Source organism: Brugia malayi (genome assembly GCF_000002995.4).
Source record: "Brugia malayi strain FR3 genome assembly, contig: Bm_v4_Chr1_scaffold_001, whole genome shotgun sequence".
NCBI classification, from domain to species: Eukaryota; Metazoa; Nematoda; class Chromadorea; order Rhabditida; family Onchocercidae; genus Brugia; species Brugia malayi.
The window spans coordinates 12,408,866-12,431,479 of NW_025062475.1; the positions used below are offsets into that span (position 1 = coordinate 12,408,866).

At 31.1% G+C, this 22,614-nt stretch overlaps 4 protein-coding genes across 4 annotated transcripts; 2 read left to right on the forward strand and 2 right to left on the reverse strand.

Moving 5' to 3' along the window:
- Positions 1–11: 11 nt before the first annotated feature.
- Positions 12–2,611, reverse strand: Bm18186 (Uncharacterized protein; the record flags this gene model as incomplete). Its single annotated transcript, XM_043077629.1, has 5 exons — positions 12–62; positions 173–289; positions 456–569; positions 723–869; positions 2,591–2,611. The coding sequence occupies 5 exons, from the start codon at positions 2,609–2,611 to the stop codon at positions 12–14; spliced, it is 450 nt and encodes a 149-aa protein (XP_042933563.1).
- A 130-nt stretch (positions 2,612–2,741) lies between these two features.
- On the forward strand, positions 2,742–5,736 carry Bm12742 (Uncharacterized protein; the record flags this gene model as incomplete). Its single annotated transcript, XM_043077630.1, has 12 exons — positions 2,742–2,877; positions 2,945–3,070; positions 3,211–3,312; positions 3,393–3,636; positions 3,750–3,939; positions 4,093–4,206; positions 4,351–4,467; positions 4,578–4,694; positions 4,805–4,909; positions 5,091–5,192; positions 5,424–5,546; positions 5,644–5,736. 12 exons carry the CDS (start codon positions 2,742–2,744, stop codon positions 5,734–5,736), a joined length of 1,569 nt encoding a protein of 522 aa, XP_042933564.1.
- A 4,399-nt stretch (positions 5,737–10,135) lies between these two features.
- Bma-mac-1 (MUC19, putative) lies at positions 10,136–14,775 on the forward strand (the record flags this gene model as incomplete). The annotated part of the gene is made up of 17 exons (XM_043077631.1): positions 10,136–10,204; positions 10,315–10,379; positions 10,464–10,613; positions 10,828–10,879; positions 10,968–11,090; positions 11,170–11,304; positions 11,407–11,626; positions 11,736–11,837; positions 11,928–12,051; positions 12,172–12,300; positions 12,401–12,474; positions 12,772–12,974; positions 13,189–13,359; positions 13,468–13,587; positions 13,716–13,815; positions 14,125–14,308; positions 14,568–14,775. 17 exons carry the CDS (start codon positions 10,136–10,138, stop codon positions 14,773–14,775), a joined length of 2,229 nt encoding a protein of 742 aa, XP_042933565.1.
- A 3,027-nt stretch (positions 14,776–17,802) lies between these two features.
- Positions 17,803–20,273, reverse strand: Bm12990 (Uncharacterized protein; the record flags this gene model as incomplete). Its single annotated transcript, XM_043077632.1, has 4 exons — positions 17,803–18,025; positions 19,313–19,536; positions 19,691–19,874; positions 20,170–20,273. The coding sequence occupies 4 exons, from the start codon at positions 20,271–20,273 to the stop codon at positions 17,803–17,805; spliced, it is 735 nt and encodes a 244-aa protein (XP_042933566.1).
- Positions 20,274–22,614: the final 2,341 nt, after the last annotated feature.

The window sequence follows — 22,614 nt, forward strand, 5'->3', positions numbered from 1 at the left end:
ATTATATCCACTCATCGCCGCATTTCCTCAATTGAACCACTCGTTGTTGCTGCTGGCGTAGTCTAAAATATTTCACGTACGAGATCCATCAGGTAAGAGGTAAAACAAAATGTAAGGTGACTTTTCCACAACCTTAGTAATGCATGAAATAATAATAGCTAGCAAGACTTACCTGTGTAACTGATGTTGTATAATAAGCTGGCATCGAATAATAATTATATCCACTCATCGCCACATTTCCTCTAATTGAACCACTCGTTGTTGCTGCTGCTGCTGCTATTGGCGTAATCTAAAATATTTCACGTACAAGATCCATCTGTGTTTTAGGTATGAGATGATATAACAAAATTTATCGTATGATATAACAAAATTTATCGTTGATTTTTTCATTACTAGATAAAGAAGCTTTACTAGATAAAAACTTGATAATGCATTGATTACATAAAAGAACCAACTTGCTGAAATTGCCCACTATAACAAGCTGGCATGACAATACCATCTCCACTTCTTTGTACAAATGGAAAATTTCGTGATTGTGATGGCTTAGCATGCACAATTGACGGTCGACTCTAAAATTGATAATGTTCATCAATTTGTCACCGTGAAATTTTATTCTTCACATTAAACTGTTTAATATTTGCAGAAATTGACAGAAATTAAGTGTTCAATTAATGAAGTATGAGTAACTAATTATTTAGCTTAAAACAATATAAAATGTTTACCTGAATAGCTAAGGTAATTTGATCGATTGAAGTGAAACTTTGACGATGCGATGAATTTACGATAGGTGCGGATAAAAAAAACTCTATGATCTCTACTGCTCTATGACCTCTTAGGGAGGTCAAATGAAGAATTAAGAATTGAACCGACTACAAATCTTCCAGAAGTGAAAACTGATAAGTTAATTAAAATTGATATGTAATAAAAAACTGAATAAGTATTTACATTTGAACATAATGTTCCATTCACTTTGTCGAAGTTTTATTATTGCGAAAGTGAATATTTGGTGATTAAATTAATTTCAAATTAATTCTTGCAAATTAGTATAATATTTTTATTTGCTCATTACATATATTTTATTTACACTTTTGTAACGCCGATCTTATTAAAATCGCACTACAATTCACTTTGAACTCATCAAAATTTAAAAAGCTTTTTACATTTCTTGGGGTTAAAGGTCTCAAAGCAAAATATCAGTAAGAATGAAAACGACAAATTGTATTTTTTTTACATTCTCCTGAAATTCAATAGAAATCCATAATGTTTTCTAATGCGAAATTGGCAATAAGATTATTTTATTTTCCTTTTTTTAATTTTAACTTTATTTTCAAAATTTAGATTTCAGATTCAAAATTATTTTGATTATTTTAATTTTATTTTTAGTTTCTAGACTGAATTTGAATTCATACAGCATTTCCATGTTCATATTTTAACTCAACAATATATTTGTTTTATGAAACGATTTAAAAATGGGATTTATATTGCACATCTCATTTGAAAATTGTTTGCGGTTAAGGTTTTTTTCTCTCTCGACTATCTCAAGTGGGCGGGATCTCGTGTTCAAAATACCTATCGGCATCGATTTTTGTTCTCTTTTTTACAGGTATGGTCGCATTCTACAATTCTTTCGTTTAAAGGTTGAAGTAAAACTGCTGTGTAAGGATGATGAGGTTTTGCGGGATGAAAAATTAAAATTTTTATTTCTAACTTTCTTCAGCCAATCAAATCTGCCCTATGAATAGGCATGGCATACTGTAGGGAAATGAAACTGAAAGAAATTTCAGAAATTTATTATATTTCATTTTCTAGTCAATTAACAATTTGAATGAGAAAATTCTTTCTCAAAAGCTACGATTGGCTAATATTGGGATTATTGCTTGTAAAGTATATCTTTTATAGAAGCATAATTAGATGCCTCGGATTATCTTCCTTCCTGCAAATGTGAGAATGATGTAGGAATTTTCATTTTCACATATTTCTCATTACAATGCTTCAAAAAGGATCATACCTATTCTATTATTTGCACACTTTTCCTTTCAATAAATAATTTCTTATCATCAGTAAGTATTAGGATGGATTCTTTTAATGACAATTGTGTAACAATTCTATTAATTCTATTCACACTTCCGTTTATTTCAATTAACTCATCGAATTGCTTTTTTTGGTTCATTTTCTTGCACCCTGGTGAATTTATTTAGTGTAGATAAGAACTAAATCTATCACTTTCTTTCGTATATTTTCCATTGTCAAATTAAATTTTTCATCTGCATATTCACAATTAGTAATTTCTCAACGACCATCCATATACTCCATCACTGTAAAGGTCAAACAGGGATAATGCTTAATTAACGATTAGATGACTAAAGTATCCTTTGCAATGTTCGACAATACGTCATATCATTTCATACTTAATGCATTCATTCCATCCTTATTTCGAAGCAAATATTTCAACTACACATTTTCGTATTTTCACTCTTTTGTCTTGCATATATTTCATATGAAGCAGTAAAAAACTGAATTCTTCAAAATTAAATATTAGTTATTTTTTCTTGACCTTTAATTAGTATAGTAATTTAAATAATTAGTTCACCTTTAACCCCATTGCCGGCATTTTTGAAATCTTTATTTGTTGTAATTGTGTTGTAACTATATGTTGTAATTTCTTCGGGAAATGAAAGTGCTTTTTTATATTTAAATAAAAACAATGAAAACTGTAAATATATTATTTAGATAGATAAGCCATGGAAGAAATAGGAAATTTCAAAGTGGTTGAAATGCAAGAAACGGAAATATCATCTAAACTTAAAAAGTTACCTAAACCAATTGGTTATGAACGTGGGCTTTTATTGGCTCAAAGGAATCACAAGGACTCTCCAGGTTTGTTTGTTGTAAAGTTTTTATTTACAACTTTTTCCTTGTTTATGATTAAATAATAAATTTTCAGGGTATTCTAAGGAAGACACTGAGCAAAACGCAGAAGTACCACTAGCTGATTCAGAATCCTGGATACCATGGTTGGATGATCGATTAGAAAGAGCGGTTGCCGAAGTATTTAATTTTAAACCATTAGGTATTTTTTATTTATAATAGTAATGAATGATTTTTTGCAATTTACAATATTATTTTCTCTTGCTTATGATTAAATAAATTTATAACGAATCGTTTGACAGTCATCTGAAATAGCAATAAAAACACCGTTAACTTATTTAGAAGACTTTTGGATGTCACTGAGGAATATTGACGTGGAAAATGAAATGACTATAATATTAGGCAATACACAAACTGCTGAGGAAGTGAGTCGCGAATCGGCAGGTATCAATAATTAATAAATCAATTATTAACGGTTGTGTTCCAGTGGAAATCATATTGAAACGTAATAATCATTCTTTTAGATTCAACGTCTCCGGATAGATCAGAGAATGATAATGATAATGATACGTTGACAACATCCACTCTTGCTGAATCGAACACGATATTATCCGAAACAGAAGCAGCAACAGCTGTAGTTTTATCACAATCAGGAATTACACAAACTACAACTACCACTTCCGTAGCATTTGAAAGTGAACAAACGGAGCAATCATCTGCGCCGGATCAGATAGTAGCAAGTGTAGCAGCAAATAATGCATTAAACAGGCAAGAATATATTATAATTTGTTCCTTGCAAATTATTTGCTGCAAATGAAGGATGATCAATTTAACATTTACAATCAATAATTATTAACATATTAACAATAAAAGAATTTCAGGGAAGAATTCATTTGGAATTTGGATGCACCGCCATTTGTACCACACAATTTAATTAATAATCAGTCTTGTCCAATACTGAATGGAATTCGAACTAGCGATGCACCACTACCGATTTTATCCGCACCTATCGTAAATTCATCGCATCGTCAAAGTTTCACTTCAATCGATCAAATTACCTTAGCTATTCAGGTAAACATTTTATATTGTTTTAAGCTAAATAATTAGTTACTCATACTTCATTAATTGAACACTTAATTTCTGTCAATTTCTGCAAATATTAAACAGTTTAATGTGAAGAATAAAATTTCACGATGACAAATTGATGAACATTATCAATTTTAGAGTCGACCGTCAATTGTGCATGTTAAGCCATCACAATCACGAAATTTCCCATTTGTACAAAGAAGTGGAGATGGTATTGTCATGCCAGCTTGTTATAGTGGGCAATTTCAGCAAGTTGGTTCTTTTATGTAATCAATGCATTATTAAGTTTTTATTTAGTAAAGCTTCTTTATCTAGTAATGAAAAAATCAACGATAAATTTTGTTATATCATCTCTTACCTAAAACACAGATGGATCTTGTACGTGAAATATTTTAGACTACGTCAATGACAGCAGCAACAGCAACAACGAGTGGTTCAATTGGAGGAAATGTGGCGATGAGTGGATATAATTATTATTCGATGCCAGCTTATTATACAACATCAGTTACACAGGTAAGTCTTGCTAGCTATTATTATTTCATGCATTACTAAGGTTGTGGAAAAGTCACCTTACATTTTATTTTACCTCTTACCTGATGGATCTTGTACGTGAAATATTTTAGACTACGTCAATGACAGCAGCAACAGCAACAACGAGTGGTTCAATTGGAGGAAATGTGGCGATGAGTGGATATAATTATTATTCGATGCCAGCTTATTATACAACATCAGTTACACAGGTAAGTCTTGCTAGCTATTATTATTTCATGCATTACTAAGATTATGGAAAAGTCACCTTACATTTTGTTTTACCTCTTACCTGATGGATCTCGTACGTGAAATATTTTAGACTACGCCAGCAGCAACAACGAGTGATTCAATTGGAGGAAATGCGGCGATGAGTGGATATAATTATTATTCGATGCCAGTTTATTATGTAGCATCAGTTGCACAGGTAACTATTGTAAGCTATTGTAATTTTTTCTTTTCTGGTAGTTATTGTTATTTTGTGCATTACTAGAGCTCTCGCCATGCCATATTTTTATTGCTAAGTCTACATTACGTGTAGTAGTATTGAAAAATTGCAACATATTATATTTGTATTATAATATTTTCCATTCATTTCCGTTTTCCAGACGATGCTATATAATCAAGCAGGAACGATATACGGTGCAAGTGGAAACATTGAACAACCAAGTGGATACGGTATTCCGATGTCTGGTTATTATCAAATGCTGGTATGTTTTTCATCTACTGTAAATAAATATGCTTATATTGTCTGAAATTTCAATTCTCAACTATTACTTCGTCATACTTTTATTTTTTCATACACTTAATCATTTTTATTTCATATATTTAGCGATTTAATCTTTGAAATAAATGTGACATTACAGAAACAATTAATTTCATTGTTTTTTTTTTTTTCAAACGAAGGAAATTTATACATTAAATATGTATATATATTGTAGCAGGATCGGTCCACTGTAAATACACAATATGGCTCTGGTATGTTTTATGGTCAACAACCAGTTGTTTATCCATCTGTTGCACAAGCAACTGCATATTCTTCATTCCCACGAACTCATGAACAGGTGAGGATTTTCTCTTGTTCGTTATGATGACCTTACGTAAACTTCACTTCCGTTTTCTATGAACTTTGTTCTTTCCTTTGAACATTGTTGTTCTTAGATGTCAATCTGGTCTGTTTGGAATGAATGGTACAGTCAGTCAAGAAGTTATGTTTTACACAACAATGATGAATATCCACCTCATCAAACATAAGTCGCTGATATTCGTGATTAACTTTTTTCTATGGAATCTCAATTTTTAATGCTACAGTCAGTCAACAAATCAAATTTTATACAGTAGGGATGAATATTCGACTTATCAAACAAATTTTTTCAATAATCTCTCAATTCCTTTCTTTCTTTCTTTGTTTCTTTTTTTTTTTTTTTTTATCTATAAAAGTGGCAGCATTACTTGAATTTATCGATGTTTATATATGATCTTGATTGTATTTTTTATTGTTTTTGGATATGTGCGCAAAATTTGCACATAATTCACTACTATTTATTGTTTGTTGTTTATTATTTTTTTTTTCACGTGTACAATCGGGAACTGTACTATATTTTTCCACTGTTGCACTACTTTATTTATACTTGTATTTATTGACTTTATTTATACCTATATTTACTGCCGCTTAATGACTCATCATTTGCAATACATATTCAACATGTCGGTAAAGGATCTCGAAAGAAAATATAATTGTTTTTCACTACTTTATTACCTTATACTTGTATTTATTGATTGTACTACATTGATCTTTTTACAAATGAAGTTGCTGCCATTTAATCACTCGTTTGCAATACATATATTCGGTATATCGGAATAAAAAAAATAGCGAATGTTGGAGGTGGTGCAGGGGAACTTTCATTCTCTCCAATTTTTGGGGATCAAAAGATCGGGATTGGAATTGTCATATAATCCTCATGTTCCATACCACCTCATACTGAAACTACGTCCAGTATGCAACGGAATCTATAAAAGATTTAGACTTTATAAAGATTTAGATATCTATAGAATACTATTTATAGGAAACCTTTCAGAGCATCATACCACTTATTATTTTGTAATATTTTACAAATTGCAATTTGTTTTTTCATTATTCAAACATCATGTTCACTACGATACAGTCACTGATGATATCTAATACTTATTAGAAATGTTTGTTACCTCAAATCTAACAGATCTCTCCTGATTCAATTGCAAATTATCACGCAGAAGTAATCATATTTCGACAACTAAGAAAGATCCTTGCTGTTGTAGTTCATCTTTAAGAGAATTGCAAAATGTTCTCTTTGAAAGAGAAATATTAATGGGTTTAATTATTGCATTAGAACAGCTCTGGTGGATGTTAGTTTAATTCATATTAAAATTTGAATTATTAATATCGAAAAGAAACAGAATCATTTTTCCCAGTAAATAACTCTTTTGATCTTAGTTAAATCAATAGATGAAAGAAGCAAACAGTAAAAGAAGCTAAGAATGGAGGTGAATTGTATGTCCTTCCGCATCAAAAATTTTCCCTCTTTCCCTTTCTCCACAATGTTGAAAATGCACAATAATTTGATCAGATTAAAGAAGCAGTTCTGATGCCATTCCGGGACTGGTATTCAGTAAGCTATTCCGATTGACAGGAAAAGAAAAGTCTCAAGGAACAACAATCGTAGAAAACAGTGAGAATTGTGATTTCTTCTCCAATAAATGTTACACTCTACCACAAATTACTTCAGTCTGTTGTACGAAATAATTTCCGAGAAATTTTCTCTGATTGTCACACACAATGATCACATTAAACCATTGTTTTTTTTTTTGTCGAAATATGATTACTTCTGCGTGATAATTTGCAATTGAATCAGGAGAGATCTGTTAGATTTGAGGTTACAAACATTTCTAATAAGTATTAGATATCATCGACTGTATCATAGCGAACATGATGTTTGAATAATGAAAAAACAAATTGCAATTTGTAAAATAATAAGTGGTATGATTCTCTGAAAGGTTTCCTATAGATATCAAAGTCTAAATCTTTTATAGATTCCGTTGCATACTGGACGTAGTTTCAGTATGAGGTGGTATGGAACAAAAGGATTATATGACAATTCCAATCCCGATCTTTTGATCTCCAAAAACTCAAAGGATGGAGAGAATGAAAGTTCCCCTGCACCACCTCCAACATTCGCTATTTTTTTTATTCCGACATACCGAATATGTATTGCAAACGAGTGATTAAGTGGCAGCAACTTCATTTGTAAAAAGATCAATGTAATACAATCAATAAATACAAGTATAAGGTAATAAAGTAGTGAAAAACAATTATATTTTCTTTCGAGATCCTTTACCGACATGTTGAATATGTATTGCAAATGATGAGTTATTAAGCGGCAGTAAATATAAGTATAATTAAAGTCAATAAATACAAGTATAAATAAAGTAGTGCAACAGTGGAAAAATATAGTACAGTTCCCGATTGTACACGTGAAAAAGAAAATATATATATATATAAGCATCAAACAATAAACAGTAGTGAATTATGTGCAAATTTTGCGCACATATCCAAAAACAATAAAAAATACAATCAAGATCATATATAAACATCGATAAATTCAAGTAATGCTGCCACTTTTATAGATGAAAAAACAAAAAAAAAAAAAAAGAAAGTACTATATTTTTCCACTGTTGCACTACTTTATTTATACTTGTATTTATTGACTTTATTTATACCTATATTTACTGCCGCTTAATAACTCATCATTTGCAATACATATTCAACATGTCGGTAAAGGATCTCGAAAGAAAATATAATTGTTTTTCACTACTTTATTACCTTATACTTGTATTTATTGATTGTACTACATTGATCTTTTTACAAATGAAGTTGCTGCCACTTAATCACTCGTTTGCAATACATATTCGGTATGTCGGAATAAAAAAAATAACGAATGTTGGAGGTGGTGCAGGTGAACTTCCATTCTCTCCATCCTTTGAATTTTTGGGGATCAAAAGATCGGGATTGGAATTGTCATATAATCCTTTTGTTCCATACCACCTCATACTGAAACTATGTCCGTTATGAAATTTTTGGCTTCCATATCATCTTGAATAGACCACATTCGTTTTGGGTTACCAGAAATTCTGAAATGATTGATTGTAAGTTGGAATATATTTTTTGTTTTAAACATATTCAGTTTAATTAGGCATCCTATATAATATAAATGAGTAATGGATTACCGAATCTAATACACTGATACAGGAATAAATATTCCAGTAGGGAAGTATTGTCGGACTTTTGCCTATGCTTGAGTGCATATGCAAGCATCATTTTAAAAAGGAATTTCAGTGCGATACCGCATTCATCGGAAATAAAACTACTAATTTTTGTTTTGAAAGACGAAATAGCATTAATTCGTAAGGGTACGGGTTGTTCTGTCGTGCAAAAGATATCTGCATTCATTGAAACAATCATGCTATATTCTTCTGAAAAGTTATCCTAAATTTCTCGCACAAACTGAATTTCTTTCACATGTACAGCAAAGGAGCTATTTTCAGCATGTGTTTGTTTATAGTTTATTATCATTACTTGTTATATGCCATAAAATTTTCACTCAAATCATGACTTCTTAACTTGATTGAAGTCGTTCATTAACTTGTGTTGTGATGCTTTGAATTCTTTCTTTTAGGAATATTTTAATTACGATGTCAACGCAAGGGCAAATGCTATTATATCCAAAGCCTCTGTTTTCATGTTATGTTATCAATCCGCTGGCAGATAACATTTTCAAACTCAGGAAATAATCATTGCTCACCATTTCCGAACTAGTTAAAAGCTTAGTTACTTCCCTTCTTAGAAAGTCGTAAGATTTTCATTCCGATCTCTCCAAGATTCCTATCTTGCATCTGAATATTACTCCCTTTAAATATACCATAAATTAAATGTGATGTGATGGCTAAGGAAGACGAGTGGTAGCAGAAACGATGACAGTTAAGTGAATACAAAAGCAACAAAACATCTTCCTATTCAACATCACTCTGCATAATTAAGGAAATAAGTACACAAAAGCATTCTGACACACGGGAAAAGCTTCAATCAATAATGAAAAAGTTCAAAAAATAAAAAAAAAATAATAATACTTACTCGTATTTAATTACATATATCGAAAGGGATGCAATAAATATCCGTTCCGGACGAAAGATAATAATTTTAACTGAGATATAAACATTCTGCAAAACCACGCTGGAACCTGCTTTTAAATTAGGTCCAATTTCAACGTAATAAGCATGTTATTATTTCAAGCCATGCAAATGCAATGCATGAAGCGAAGAGAAAAATAAATAAGCAATTGGAGATTTCAGGCCTTTTAGGCTCAAGGCTCTTCCTTTGGCCTCATATCCCTCTCGGGAACAATCTCCATTTAAATAGGAAACCAAATCAGCAGAAACCAGCCGATGACTGTTTCGCTGAATAACTTTGACATTGTCTGCATAGTTTGAAGCATGGAGGATTATTTGTGAGGGGGATGTGGGCTTTGGTCCTTACATGTGAGTGACAAGGTGAGGGGTTGCTTTTATAAGTCACCTGAAGGATTCATTGAAGGCGTGCTTGAATACTGTTGCAGGCGCTATGATGCAAGCCAGGAAAGCCAGCTCCGGTTTCCGATCCGATCCGCGTCTCGTACCACGCATTCGTGACGTAGGTTTTAAATTTTGTAGCACTTTTTTCTGTTTTTGTGTCATTTATTGCATACTATATTACCTCATAGCAAATAGTAAATGTTAATGATATATAAGAAGTTGTTATAGGTTTGGCAAGCAAACGAAGCATGTGATGCAGAGGATGTTGCCCATTATCTTCAGCAGACTTATCCGTTGGTTCACTTTAATTTCATCATCTTTAAATTTAAATTACCTATTGCTAGAATCTTTGTTGTTATCGAAAGCAATTGATTTAGAGAATATGCACGACGGAAATTTCGCGATTTCTTGAAGTCAGTAGAAATTGGGCTTGGAAAGATAAAGAATGCTAACGTGGTGGATGGCGTGATCGATCTAACAAATGAATCGAATGACATGTCAACAATAGAACGAAAGCGGAAGCTAATGTTGGTATCGTCAGCCATCTCATTTTCTCCCATCTTCATAAGACAGATAGATGATCTCAAACTAATAATTCTTTGCCAAAGGACATTTAGTAAATTTCATCTACCGAGTCTTTATCACTTGTCGTAATCAATATTTTGCGGAGAAAAAAGAATAGTAATGGCCAAAGAGTTACTCGCAGCTTTTTGCTCACTTGATTGCTCAGCAGATTTTTAGGACAAAAACTATGAAGAGGATTAGTCCTACTAACGACAAACCAGAAGCTAATGTAAGAATTTTCGACTTCATTTTACATTATTATCTTTATTATTTTCCCATTCCTACTTTGAAATTTGTCTATTTCTTTGCGTTTACAGCAAAAGAAGCATCGAAAATCATATGCATCGTTTGGGTCGCTGTATAAAGCAGACATTAACGTAGAACCTAGTGCATCGTACGTTACGTTCACAGATATCGGTGGTTGCGAACAACAATGTTTGGTAAGAACTTGTTTCGGACCTGTATGAAATTGTGTTGTCCTTTCATTAGAATAGTTGAATTAGGCATTTCCATTTTTAGGAAGTTTGCAGTTTCGTCATACATCTTTTTCATCCAGAAATAGATGATCTGCTTGGAGTTACTCATCCTACTGGCTTTTTGCTTCATGGTCCTCCTGGATGCGGAAAAACATTGTTTGCTCAAGCTGTTGCAGGGGTTAGCACTTTATGTTTGTTTTTCTTTTAAATTATTTTTGGCTCTTGAATATTGCAGTGTAGGCATTATTTGTCTTTTTCTTTTGAATCTTCTATGTTCTAGCAATTCAATCTACCAATTTTAAAAGTGGCAGTGACTGAATTAGTTTCTGGAGTATCCGGTGAAAGCGAGCAGAAAATACGGTTATTATTTACCAAAGCGATTGAAGCATCACCGTGTATCTTACTTTTGGATGATATCGATGCCATTGCTTCAAAACGGGATAACGCACAACGTGAAATGGAGAGACGTATTGTGTCACAGCTTATTGCTTGCCTTGATGGTGAATAACGACTTAAAGCTCATTAGCTTAATTATATAAACTGTTCAAGCTCAGTCGCTTACTTGTATGTTCATCTTTAATAATTTTATTTCGCAATGCAATATTTTAGATCTGTCAAATCCGAGGAAAGATGTAGAACTGAACACGAACAGCATAGATATCGATATTTCAGTTAGAAAGATGCATAAAGGAAATCGAGTCCTCGTAATAGGTGAATATCCAGCTGTTAAACTGTATCGTAGTTTTGTTTGTAAATGATAGGCTGTAGTGGACTGACCTAGCACATGTGTTTCAATTACAGGTACCACAAGTAGAGTCGAAACTATAGACCCGGCTCTTCGACGAGCTGGTCGTTTTGATAAAGAAATTGCATTGGGAATCCCAGATAAACGTGCCAGATCGAAAATATTAGAGATTGTTTGCAAGTATTCATTTTTTTATTATTATGTTACGAACCGTGATTGTCATCGTAATAGGCACACAGGAGGATTTTATTTTTCATCTTTTCATTTTTTGTTTTCTGTGATTTCCATCTTGCTTTTTAGAGATCTTCGGCTGGATGAGAGAGTAATACTACAGGAACTGGCACGCCTTACTCCAGGATATGTGGGAGCTGATCTTAAAGCTCTTTCAAGTCAAGCGGCATCCTGTGCAGTGAAAAGAGCAGTAAACGGGCATGTTGTTATTGAAAATGTTATAATTTCCATGATTCTTGAATGCATTTTTTTGAAATTGAGAAATATATCATTTTTATATATTACTATTCTTTTTAAGGAAATTTGGAACACCAGGTATATGTAAATATGGGGAGAAAAATATTGGAGAAATCCAGTTAGAATTGGAAAAAAGTAAGACTCGCTTTTAATTCCTTGAGTTTGAAAATTCCTTTTTCTATTCATGTAATTTCTACAAAACTCAGTTTAATTTAATGCTGTAATATAAAAAGTTAATGTTATCTAGTCGTCGACAAAACATTTATGTTATGTAAAGCGATTATTAAAAGTGAAAGGAATTTTCAGTTGGTTATTTAAATAATCCTTCGATATACTTTGATACATACTTCGCTGTAGAGGGAGTTTTGCTTAGCTTTCATCTTTTGCTATATTTGATTTGTTGCTGATTTTCGAATTTAAAAATTATTTCAGTGCTTACTTGGCTGCAATTATCACAACAATTGGATAATAATGATTTCCGGGAAATTCGTATAACGATGGAAGATTTCAACAGAGCACTGGTATTGGTGGACCCATCGGCTAAACGTGAAGGATTTGCCACTGTTCCAGATATTACGTGGAATGATATTGGTGCTCTTGAAACTGTTCGCGAAGAGCTTAAATGGAGCATACTGGTATGTGAATGAAACATAAATACTTCAGATAGCAATTATTCTTCACCTCATCGGCATTGCGGGAGTTACACATTTGCATTAGGAAAAAATTCAGCAAGCATTAGAAAATTCGCATTTCACAGTGTTTCAGGATAGTTTCGGGAGTGTCTACTTTCTGGTTACTTAGTAATTCAGTTATTTAGCTACTTAGACAGAAATATTCTAAGTTTTATAGGTTCCTATCCAAAAACCCGAGCTTTTCCGTGAATTTGGAATGGAAAGCAAACCTCAGGGAATATTGCTATGTGGACCACCGGGCTGTGGTAAGACGTTATTGGCTAAAGCTGTCGCTAATGAAAGTGGCATGAATTTCATCAGCATCAAAGGACCTGAATTGCTAAGCATGGTATCTGTTTAATTCATTTTTGCATCATAATATGCTATTTACACTATAATTCTGATAGTATTGGTACTCTCTGTCAAGCTCCTCCTAAATGTTACATATGTTATGCAGTATGTTGGAGAAAGTGAAAGAGCAGTGCGTACCGTTTTTCAAAGGGCGAGAGATTCGTCACCGTGTGTTATTTTCTTCGACGAAATTGATGCACTTTGTCCAAAACGAACAAGCAGTGAGGTATGTTCATTTCTTTCTTTAATTTATTTTTCAGTTATACAGCATTTTTTTTTTTAAGTATTATATTTTAAATAATAGCGAAATTTGATGTGACTCGTTCTTACCTTTGATGACTTTTTTTCCTCAAGACAAGTGGCAGTTCAAGATTGGTAAACCAACTGCTCACGGAAATGGATGGTATAGAAAGCCGGAAAGAAGTCTTTCTGATAGGGGCAACAAATCGTCCGGGTATGCAGCTTGTTTCCTGAAAATTATGAATGTAATCCATACTGATAGTGGATCAGAATGGTGGATTTACCACTGAATTTACTAATGAGCTGAATCGTTGTTTAGCAAGTGAAATTCAATTCAATTTTCATTGCCTAATAACACTGCAAAATTTACATAATGTTATGTTTGCACTGAGCAGTTGAAATGTTGTTGTATGGCGCACACACAAGGTCATTTTTAGGTCTAATTGTTGAGTGTGGATATCATAGCTACATAGGTCTTCCATGGTATATCATATCTTAGGCTGATATGGATTATATATTACAGATATTGTTGATGGAGCTATTTTACGTCCTGGAAGGTTAGATAAAATACTTTTTGTTGATTTTCCAAATACAAAAGAGAAAGAAGACATCCTTTGCAAAATAACGAAGAATGGAAAACATCCTCACCTGTCCGACGATTTTTCTTACAAAAATATTGCTGCAGACCCTGCTCTCGAGTGGTTTACGTACGTTTTAAAATGTTTTCTTTGATTTTATGCACTGTTCAGCTCTGAGATTTTTTCACTAACGGTATGAGATCTTGTGAGACTTTTGCTTCCGGTAATGCCATAAGATTTGAAGTTGTTGTTATTGTGTTTATCTAGAAGATAAGGAAGCACTCGGCAGTAAATAAATGTAAATGTTAGAATTCTTTACTGCCATATATATATGATTATATAACGATTATTGTGATATATTTGTGCTTATTGTTTATTAGAATTCCAGAGGAGCAGACATAGCAGCACTTGTGCATGAAGCGGGTATTATAGCTATGCAAGAAAGCATATCTGGAAGTAACACAGATGGATATCGTCGAGTTACCATGAAACACTTCCAAAACGCGGCCCAGAGGATAAGGCCATCTGTCCCAGAAAAGGACAGACTTGTTTATCAGAAGTTAAAGGAAATGTATGGAAAACTGAGATCAGAATAAGTTTATGTGTAAAACACATTATAAGTGTATGGTTAAATTAAGTAAAGCCGTTCAAGAATGCGAAGTGAACTGATCGAATTGTTTTCCGCAAAATATTTCTGCGCGTTTTAGTGGGAACGGACGTTTTAGTGGAAATGCCTTACAGATTTTGCAAATTTGTTTCTAATTATTGTTTTAGCAGATCTTGGAATTTGGGATTCATATGTGATATACGGCTTTATAATCTGCTCTAAACTGTATATATATATATATATATATATATATATATATTGAAAGAAAAAAAAAATGAAAAGATGCTAAAAGCTAAAAGGTTATAAAGCATGAACCTCAAATGTTCAACTTTCAACAGTGAATTGACGGCAACATTAACTATTCTGTGACCGATTTCGACATGCTCACTGCAACACAGTCCTTTAAATTCCCACATTTAATTTTCTTACTACTCGACCATTTGTAAAAAAAAGAAAAGAAAAAAAAGAATTTAATTTTTTGTTATATAACCCGAAAGCCGGACAGGCTGATCTCTATGGTACAATTTGGTATCAGCGGTGGATATGTTTATATGAATCCATGTGTGACAAATCTAGTTTATTAAGAGAAATTAAAAAACTGATAACAAGTGGTCTTATAGAACGTCATCGCCTGCAGAGGGAGAAGTTATTGGATGGGGAATTTTTTTATAATCATTTAAGAAATGTTCCAAATCTTATACATTTAAACATATTTTGATCTCCTCTTTTTGCGTCATGTCATCTATTTTAAAATATTCCAAAATGGTACTTTCAGAAATCATCAGGACAAAAGACCTGTGAGCAATTCTTCCAAATGCGACGAACAATAGATTTTATGTTAATGTCTTAAAACATTTTGTATCCTTGTAGTCTGCTATTTGTGACTCCCGTGAAGGGTATATGTTAACTCTGAACAGTTATTTGTGATTAAGATTAAGTGAGGCTGAACGCTTATCATCCAAAATATTGCTAACCATTTTCGATAAGGCAGTCTCTGATTTATGCTTTGTTTAAAGTTCATTCATAAATATGCAGTTAGGGGTGATATGTTCATTCTTCATTTATCAGTAAATGATTTGGACTGATTAGGTGGTTCGAGTCTACTTCATTTTTAGTTCCTCATACTTTTCAAAAATTTAAGCTTTGTGGTGCTTTTAATCGTAAATTCATTCATAATTAACTTGAATTAATGTAATGCTATTGTAAAATATTACAACAAGCTATTCAGTATATAACATTTTATAATTAGTAGAGTTTTTCATTTTATTTAATACTATGCTGAACGTTTAGACAGCGATCCCCAAGACAGACATTTGTTATACCATCGACATATCGCACCTTTTTTTTCTTTTTGTTTAATGTATTTTGTGACTCATTTATTTGAAAGTTTTAGCAAGAATATCTCAATAAAACTGAAACTATTCAATTGATGTCAGTAAATTCAAATCAGAAAGATTAAATATATTATTAAGTTTAGAAGGATGTAATTTTTGCAGTTTTAGAACTTATTGTTATTGTAAAAAAAAAAAAAACTTCCATTTTATTGTCTAATATTTAATGTGTTTACATGTTTCAAAAAAAAGAAAAAAAAAAGAAAAAACCATAACATAATAAGTATAAATTAATTGAATTTTCCTTCAATTTGTTAAATGACAATTTGCAAAAATGACTACTATAAAATTTTATTTTCAAATTATTGATTTCCCTCAATTTATTAGAATAACAATTTAACAAATTTTGAGGACAAACACTGAATAATACTTACTGATGAATGTTTACCGAATGGATGTTGATGTCACATAGTTCTCGAAAGACTAATCCCTTCACGGTCATTGCCGATAATTCTTGAAGGAAGAAAGCACCTCTTGTGTATTTCACTCTTTGCATACCTGTTTCAAGAGGATACAATCGAGGTGTTCATCAGTTACTACCAATCGAGGTGTTTGTCAGTTACTACCAATCGAGGTGTTTATCAGTTACTACCATCGTTTTATCAGAATAGCATCAAGATCCTAACATTATGATGCCAATTTATCAGTACTATGCTATATAAATGACACAAGCGGAACCAAACAGGGTGACAGAGGTGATAGGTATGAATTTGCAAGTGAAATGCTGCATGCTGATTGGATGATAATGCTTGGAAATGTGAAAGGCTTCTCATCATTTAATGACAATTGGTATTCTTTTAGAGGTGACATGAAGACTAATTCCAATATGATAATTTATCAGTGCCATTGAAAACTGTTATATTGATGATTGGTAGGTTTAAAGAAATTTTTTTCTAAAGAAAACTTGTTATTCACAGTCGATACTATCAGTTATGCAATTGCTTATTTTCAGGATTACAGTAGGAATGAACCTGGAGTAGACCTTATTGTCCTAGAAGGAATGTATTCTGTCATTTGGTTTATTGTCATCAGACCACGAATATTCCACTATCAATGAATAAAATCTGAATATTTGTCGGAAGTCATTATAGATTAATACTATCAGCATAACCTCTATTCAAGGTAGTTGATCAATTTGAATGATATGAAAGGATGAAAGTGTATTCATTAAATAAAATATCTTGGCAATTAAAAATTTATAAACTTCAAGAAGATAGTGGTAAAAAAAAAATGCCTGTAAAGTAGTACAAAACACAAAGATAGAAATATTATGAGCAGCATTTTACTCTTATCAAAAATACAGAAATAAAAAGATAGAAAGAAATGATACGGTAACTAATGAAAATTGTAGAAGCGGAAGAAGTGGCAAATCTGTACGGACTTGCTTCCATGTCGTACGTTGATAGCTCATAATCTTTCGTTTTTAATTTTCCTAAATTGAAAAAAAAAAAAGAATACATTGACAGTAAAAGAAAAATGAAAATTTGAGGCAAATTTTATAATTTTTTTTTTTTTTTTGAGGCAAATTTTATAATTTTTTTTTTTTTTATTTTATGAAGAGTGACAATTTTAAGAAAATGTTAATAAATCATGTTGAAATCTAATTAACTTAATTTTATATAATTTCAAATCATACCAAAGTAACATTTTTCGATGCTGATACCGGACACGTAACGACCCATAGAAGTATAACCTCGCGTAAGTGGTTCTTCACGAATACATAACTTTCCATATTCCGTGTCGTGTTTTAGAAAGGTAAATAATACGTCGAGATCGGATGATTCACGAAATTCAAATATTTGTGAGCCTATTTGAGGTACGCTACCACCTTGTAATGTTGCGATCGTTCTATAATACAAATTATAATAGTCAGTTTATGCTGTTTTAAATAATATTTTACTGCTTGCTGCAAAAGGGAAGAAAAAATGGCTTACAATTAGGAAAAGGAAATCTGTACGAGAGGACTTTTTTGGCTTTCTATTTTATTGATCCTTTACAAAGCTATAATCTTTCTTTGAAATTTATAAAGAATCATGAAAGGTGATAGATGCCTACTATCTTTTCGTCCAATAAAGGCATTTTCTGCTGATAAATGCTTCAGCTTTTTTAATGAATGATTCGTTTCGAAAATACTTTGTTAATTTTTAATGAATTTTCTCATCCAATATTTCCTCCATTTTATTTTTCTGTTTCATAAAAAAAGAAAGCAGTGGGAAAAGAAAGATTAAGAATTAATGTGCAGAATAGAATTAGATCGTCAGTGTGCTTACTTCTTCTGATTTCTATGAATTTTAAATTGAACTCCTTTTACTCTATCATTTTTCATAAATTTCTTGCATAATTTAATCATCTACTAACCTTCTGAAATAAACAACTATCATTAAAATTTCACTTCATAAACCAAATGTAAACGAACTTTAAATTTCATACATTAATGATTGAAATAAATTTGATAAGAGCGTAATTTGAATTTAAAAAAACGAAGCGTTTAAATATAAAATTCATTTTCAAATTTCAAAGTCTCTAATTCTTAATAATTTAAGTACATATTTTTCAAAGTTTTAAGTTGTTAGTAGGCATAAAAAAATAGCTTGAAATAATGTTATATTAGTCATAGTAAAATTTGATTGACCAAAAATTTACTGAATTGAAGTCTAAAATTTATTTTACATAAAAAAAGTTGTCTAATTTATTATTCGACTAAAGCATGGTAAAATAAAATATTTGTCACCGAATTAGTCTTTATGAAAAGAAGATGCGACATTGATCCATTCCCTTATTTTTCGCTTTTATATGCTAAACTACTGAATGATAACCGGACGGCATCCTCAAGGACCAAACATTATCGATAACGATCAGCCGACACTTTTTGGTGACATTTCTTATGGATTAATCTGACAACCTACTATCGAAGTACGATAAGCAATCAAGAAATACTATTAATTCACGTAGTTGGTCAGTAATGGAGCAAAGCGTAAAAACTATATTTAATAATGCGACAATTTCACGGAATTAATAATAATGAGATTCCAAATGTAAATGGACTGTAAATAAGAGATCGGAAAAAAAAAATGAAAATTTGTTTAATGATATTCGGAAAGATTACTTTCAAAAGGATAAAGAAAAGAAGTATACCTCATAGGGAAATTCGTAATGGAGCGAATTTTAAATTGCATTGTAGTTGCCGTAATGTCGATCAGCTCTACATCTTCCACTGTTGTATCCGCACTTTTTCCAAATCGATCCAAAGTGCGCAACAAACGACAATCCGTTCCGGTCGTTTCATTATGTCTGTTGAAATTCTCCCACTCTATGCAAACATAATACCATGATTGTTCTCGTAAATCAGTTAAATACACCTAAACTAATATTATTCCAGAACAATGAAAACGAATTTTAAAAAATTTTTAATTTATTTTAGTTTCCATTCGTCTGGCTACTTGTATATTTTTAAGGAAATACTGATAGTAATGTTTAATAATTGGAAGACTTAATGATAATTAAACGGATGACCTGTTTGTCCTCCCGAATGCTATCCGGATAAAAAACTTTGCTAATAAGCGGTTCGCCTGATTTTAGTGGAATTGCAGAAACGAATAATGTCGGAATTTGGGTTGGTGAAAGATGCGCCTCCAGAAATGAATTCAATAGAACAATTCGAAAGCCATGCTTTGTTGTGTCTACAAAATTTATTGCCCTGAAATGAAACGATGAAAAAAAAAAATTATTTAAATCATTAAACAATCTAAACCAAACTATTCAGTTATCCTTTATTATTGGAATTTATTTAATATAGTCAATAAGTGTGATTACTTCTGTCTAAGGAATAATTTCATTCTCACATCTTCCTTTTCTCTATTATTAATTAAGGTTAAAAAAAGAATGAAAACTTTTTTAGAATACAAAACTTGAGAAAAGAAAAAGAATTTTAATCGTAGTGATTAGTGATTTAAAAATTGAAAATCTAGAAGAGAAAATTTGAAAACATGAACCTTGCACTGATGAATATTCGTTGATACTTCGGATTACCATAAACAAATGCATGCAATGTTGACCAAAAAAGAATTATTAATCGAAGAAAAAAGCAGCTTGTCATGATATAATTAATTACCTTCCTAATTTTAATACTGCAAATGTTTCTTTATCAAATATCATTTCACAAAAATTCTTTGTCAAAATGATCACAGAAAGTTTAATGCAAATAAATGAGAACTGCTTGCAGTATGAACAATTAGCCTGAAATCATTTTTCAATTGTTTCAATCTATCTTCATAATTTGTAAACTTTTAATCACTAAGTAAATATATATTCAATGATGAGACAATAACATTTGTCAAAGTGATAATAATAAATAAAGAATGATTACAAAAAGTAATCAAAATTATATAAAGCTTGCACCTAATACACCAAAAAATTTAAATATTATCTTAAATTTCGAAAAAGAAAAATTTATCCTTCAAGAATTTTTTGAGTGAAACATTTTTTTTTCATTCTTTATTATCATATTTCGAAAGATTGTTTGGTCATTTGAAATAACTCATCTCAGCGGACAATTTCAAAACAAACTTTTCTGTGTTCCATAACCTAACAAGTTCCATTCAATAGTCATCATTTTAAAATCTTAAAATCATCTTTTTAAAATTTTCTGTTTTTATCAAATTAAATTTTATATACAAAAAAAAAAATAAAAAAAAAATGCAGTTTCATATCGGAATGGAATTAACAAAACAATAAAAAGTCGCAGAAAAAAAAATTAGAAAAAAAAAAAATTCCTCAGTCTCGAGAAATTTTTTTCTTACTTTTATGAGGCCATTTGTTGTGCTATTTAATCATTGATATCTAAATTTCGTAAAATAGAAAAAAAAAAAAAAACTCAAATCTCTCAACTCATTTCAGTGCTTTTCATTTCCTAGAAAAAATTTCACACCTTTTCTCGGTGCAAGGAACCGATTGGAATGTTAGTAGGAAGAGAGAGGGACAGAGAGAGAGAGAGAGAGAGAGAGAAGGATCTCAGATAAATTTTTTAGGCAAAAACGAAGCCATCAGTGCTTTTCCACTTCTCAATAACCGTTTATTTTATGTGAAAAAAAAAAAATTATTTTCAGTTTTCTTTTCCATTCCTCATTCCATTTTTTCCTTTTTCTGTTTTCAATTCTTAATTTTGTTGACACTTGACCTCTCGTCTTTGTTGTTTTACTCCTATCTATCAGTAAACTAATATTAAATTACATTTTTTGGCAAAAAATAATTTTATCCGGAAAAAAAAAACAGAAATCATAGAACTAGCAAGCAATACAAAGCTATAAAAAAGTTTGATTGTTGTATGCTTTCAAATTCTTCAATAATTTATTTAATTTTCTATTTTTTCATTTATTCAGCTCATGAGAAAATTTTCAACTTGATTTTATCAAATTTCACATTTCCCATTACTGTGTACTTCACTATTTTTAATTTTAAAAATTTAGGAACAAGCAAAATTTTGTTGTTATTCTGCTCAAATTATAAATGATTTAAAATGTTGAATAAGAATTGACCATTGATTATATTTATTTGGTCAAAAGATTCGAAATACAAAGGTCAAAATCGGAAGTCTTGATCTCATAATAATGAGAGTGCAGTTTTAAAGGTTTAATATAATACTTTAAATTACTTTAACCAAAGTATGATAGAAATTAGCACCTGCTACTTATCTAATATATCAAAATTATAAATCCCTCTCTCTCTCTCTCCTTCTTCCTCTCTCTCTCCTTTTCCGTCTCCTAATCCTCCTGCTTTTACATATTCGGAAAATATAATTACATTGCATTCATTAATATTAATTCCAGAACCAATTGAATTTAATTTCAAAGACTGAAGTTAGGCTTTCAAAAAGTCACAAATTGACTAAAAATTCAATTATCAAAAAGTTTTCAAATCACTTTGTAATTTGATTTGATATGTTATAGTAGAAAAGTAAATAGAAATTAAAAATGCAGAATATCTTAATAGCCTAAGGGCGAAAGAACATTTTCGAAATTTTGGCGAAGGACCTGTTTTTCCTATTATTGCTCAATTTGAAAAGACAACTTATCAAATTTCTAAAAGCACATTAATCATAATGATTATTATCTCTGAACCCATTTTATTAACTAATTTTCTCTATTTTATTAAATTTTGTCGCAATGAGAGCTTTCTAAAATTGGAAAAATTTTTAAATGTTTTGTTTTAAAAAGCAGAAAGTTTGCAATTTTTCCTATGGATTCTAATAATCAATTTGACAAAGCAATTTGCAGAAAATATGGAAGCAAACAGTACAATAGTGACAGAGTAAAAATTTAAAATAATAAAACTGTAAGCAAGAAAGAATTAAATATTTCATAGCTTCTAACTTTAGTTCAAAAGTAAGTTAGGAGAAGAAAAGAGGAAGATTGATAAAATAAATAAATTAATGAGAATTT